Source organism: Myotis brandtii, unplaced genomic scaffold, assembly GCF_000412655.1.
Source record: "Myotis brandtii unplaced genomic scaffold, ASM41265v1 scaffold421, whole genome shotgun sequence".
NCBI lineage: Eukaryota > Metazoa > Chordata > Mammalia > Chiroptera > Vespertilionidae > Myotis > Myotis brandtii.
This window is the reverse complement of record NW_005366140.1, coordinates 2,336,148-2,337,634: the sequence shown is the minus strand read 5'-3', so window position 1 is coordinate 2,337,634 and position 1,487 is coordinate 2,336,148. Positions and strand designations below refer to the sequence as shown.

Genomic DNA, 1,487 nt, shown 5'->3' with positions numbered 1-1,487 from the left:
CTCCCACATAGGCCCCGCCCCCGCCGTTGGCCCCGCCCAGATTCTGCGGGCACCTCCTCTGTTCCTGGACTCCAGGCGATGCCGCTACCACCGGCCACGCGGAGCAGCCCCTTCGCCTCTTGACCCCCAGCAGAGCCGGGGAGGCCCACGAGGAAGGTCTCCGTGGCCCTCGCCAGGTCCAGTCTCTCCAGGTCCATGATGTACTTGGCCATGAGTGAGTGTCTGTCAGCCTGGCAGGTGGCCACGCGGAGCAGGGCCTGGCGCACCCTCCTCCGGATGCGCCTCCGCGTAACGAAGCTCAGGCCCTGGATCAGGTCGCGCAGGCCCGGGGGCAGGCAGGTCTTGTAGCTGTGAGTGGGGGGCGTGGACTGTCGGTGTGGGAACGAGTCCCGGCAGGACTGACAGGGACACACCCCACCCAGGCTGTAGTTGAGGGGCCGCAGTGTGGCCTGTCTGTAGGCATGGGGACACACTCAGGGGCGTGCATGGGAGCAGGGCCTCAGTGTGGTGAAGGCCATTGGGGCCCACAGGACAGACAGGGACACGGGCAGGCCTTCGGGGGCAGGAGGCAGGGCCCTGGAGCCTCAGTGGGGCATGGGACTGGGTTGAGGCCTGGGTCATCACATGGACACACTGCAGGCTTGTAGGTAGGGAGCCTTATGGGGTTCCTGAGCTCTGGGATGCCCTGGTGGAGCCATGTGTGCGCACTCCCAGCTAGCAGCTGGGCACCACAGCCTGGAGGCCCTCACCTGACGGTCTTCAGCAGATCCTCCGGCTGCTGGGCCTGCTCACAGGCCATCCGGGCCAAGTCCAGCACAGCCAGGCTGAGACATTCGCCCTGCTCCTTGAGGCTGAGGCCCACCGGAAGGCGGCCACTCACCAGGTCATTGCGGTGCTGGGAGCCGGTCATAGCCCAACTGTGAGCCCTGAGGTTGTCCTGTGGCCCCCCCACCCCTGGGCTGACCCCCATCCCTGGGTTGCCACAGGGAGGATCAGCCAAGGCCACCCTTGAGGTGGCTCTGCAGACCCCCAACCCTGGGCCAGGCCCAACACAGACCCCTACCTGAGCAAATAGGTATTCCAGGACTGGCAGGTCAAGGATGGCGCTGGCCAAGTCCTTCCGAAGCCCGAAGCGGTGACACGTCTCTAGCCCAAACCAGTTGGGGAAGTAAAAGCTGTGTAGGGGAAGGGAGAACCCTAGAGTGTGGGGTATTGGGGGTGTGGGGTGGGGGGTAGAGAACTGTGCCAAGACCTCACAGAGCCCAGGGTGTGCCAATGAATTGCTGTGTGACCTTGGGCAAGCCACCTACCCTCTCTGGCCTCAGTTTCCCCATCTGTGAAATGGACAGTGATCACACCCTCCCTGGAGCGCTCATTGTGAGGTACAGGGAAATGATACATTGTAGGATCACTGTTTCAAACTCCCATTTCCTAAGCCCTCAGCCAAAGGCATCCTGCAAGGGGGGGGGGGTGGTGGTGAGGGGTGC

At 64.0% G+C, this 1,487-nt stretch overlaps 1 protein-coding gene across 3 annotated transcripts in view; it reads right to left on the bottom strand.

Moving 5' to 3' along the window:
- Nucleotides 1-1,487, bottom strand: part of JAK3 (Janus kinase 3) — a 15,055-nt gene that overhangs the window by 11,551 nt on the left and 2,017 nt on the right. For all 3 annotated transcript variants that reach the window (XM_005873878.2, XM_005873877.2, XM_014545787.1), the window contains exons 4-6: nucleotides 1,064-1,175; nucleotides 750-895; nucleotides 54-348 (exon numbers count right to left, since the gene is read on the bottom strand). In XM_005873878.2, the coding sequence (XP_005873940.1) occupies nucleotides 54-348; nucleotides 750-895; nucleotides 1,064-1,175 (553 nt within the window). The remainder of the gene's footprint in view (nucleotides 1-53; nucleotides 349-749; nucleotides 896-1,063; nucleotides 1,176-1,487) is intronic.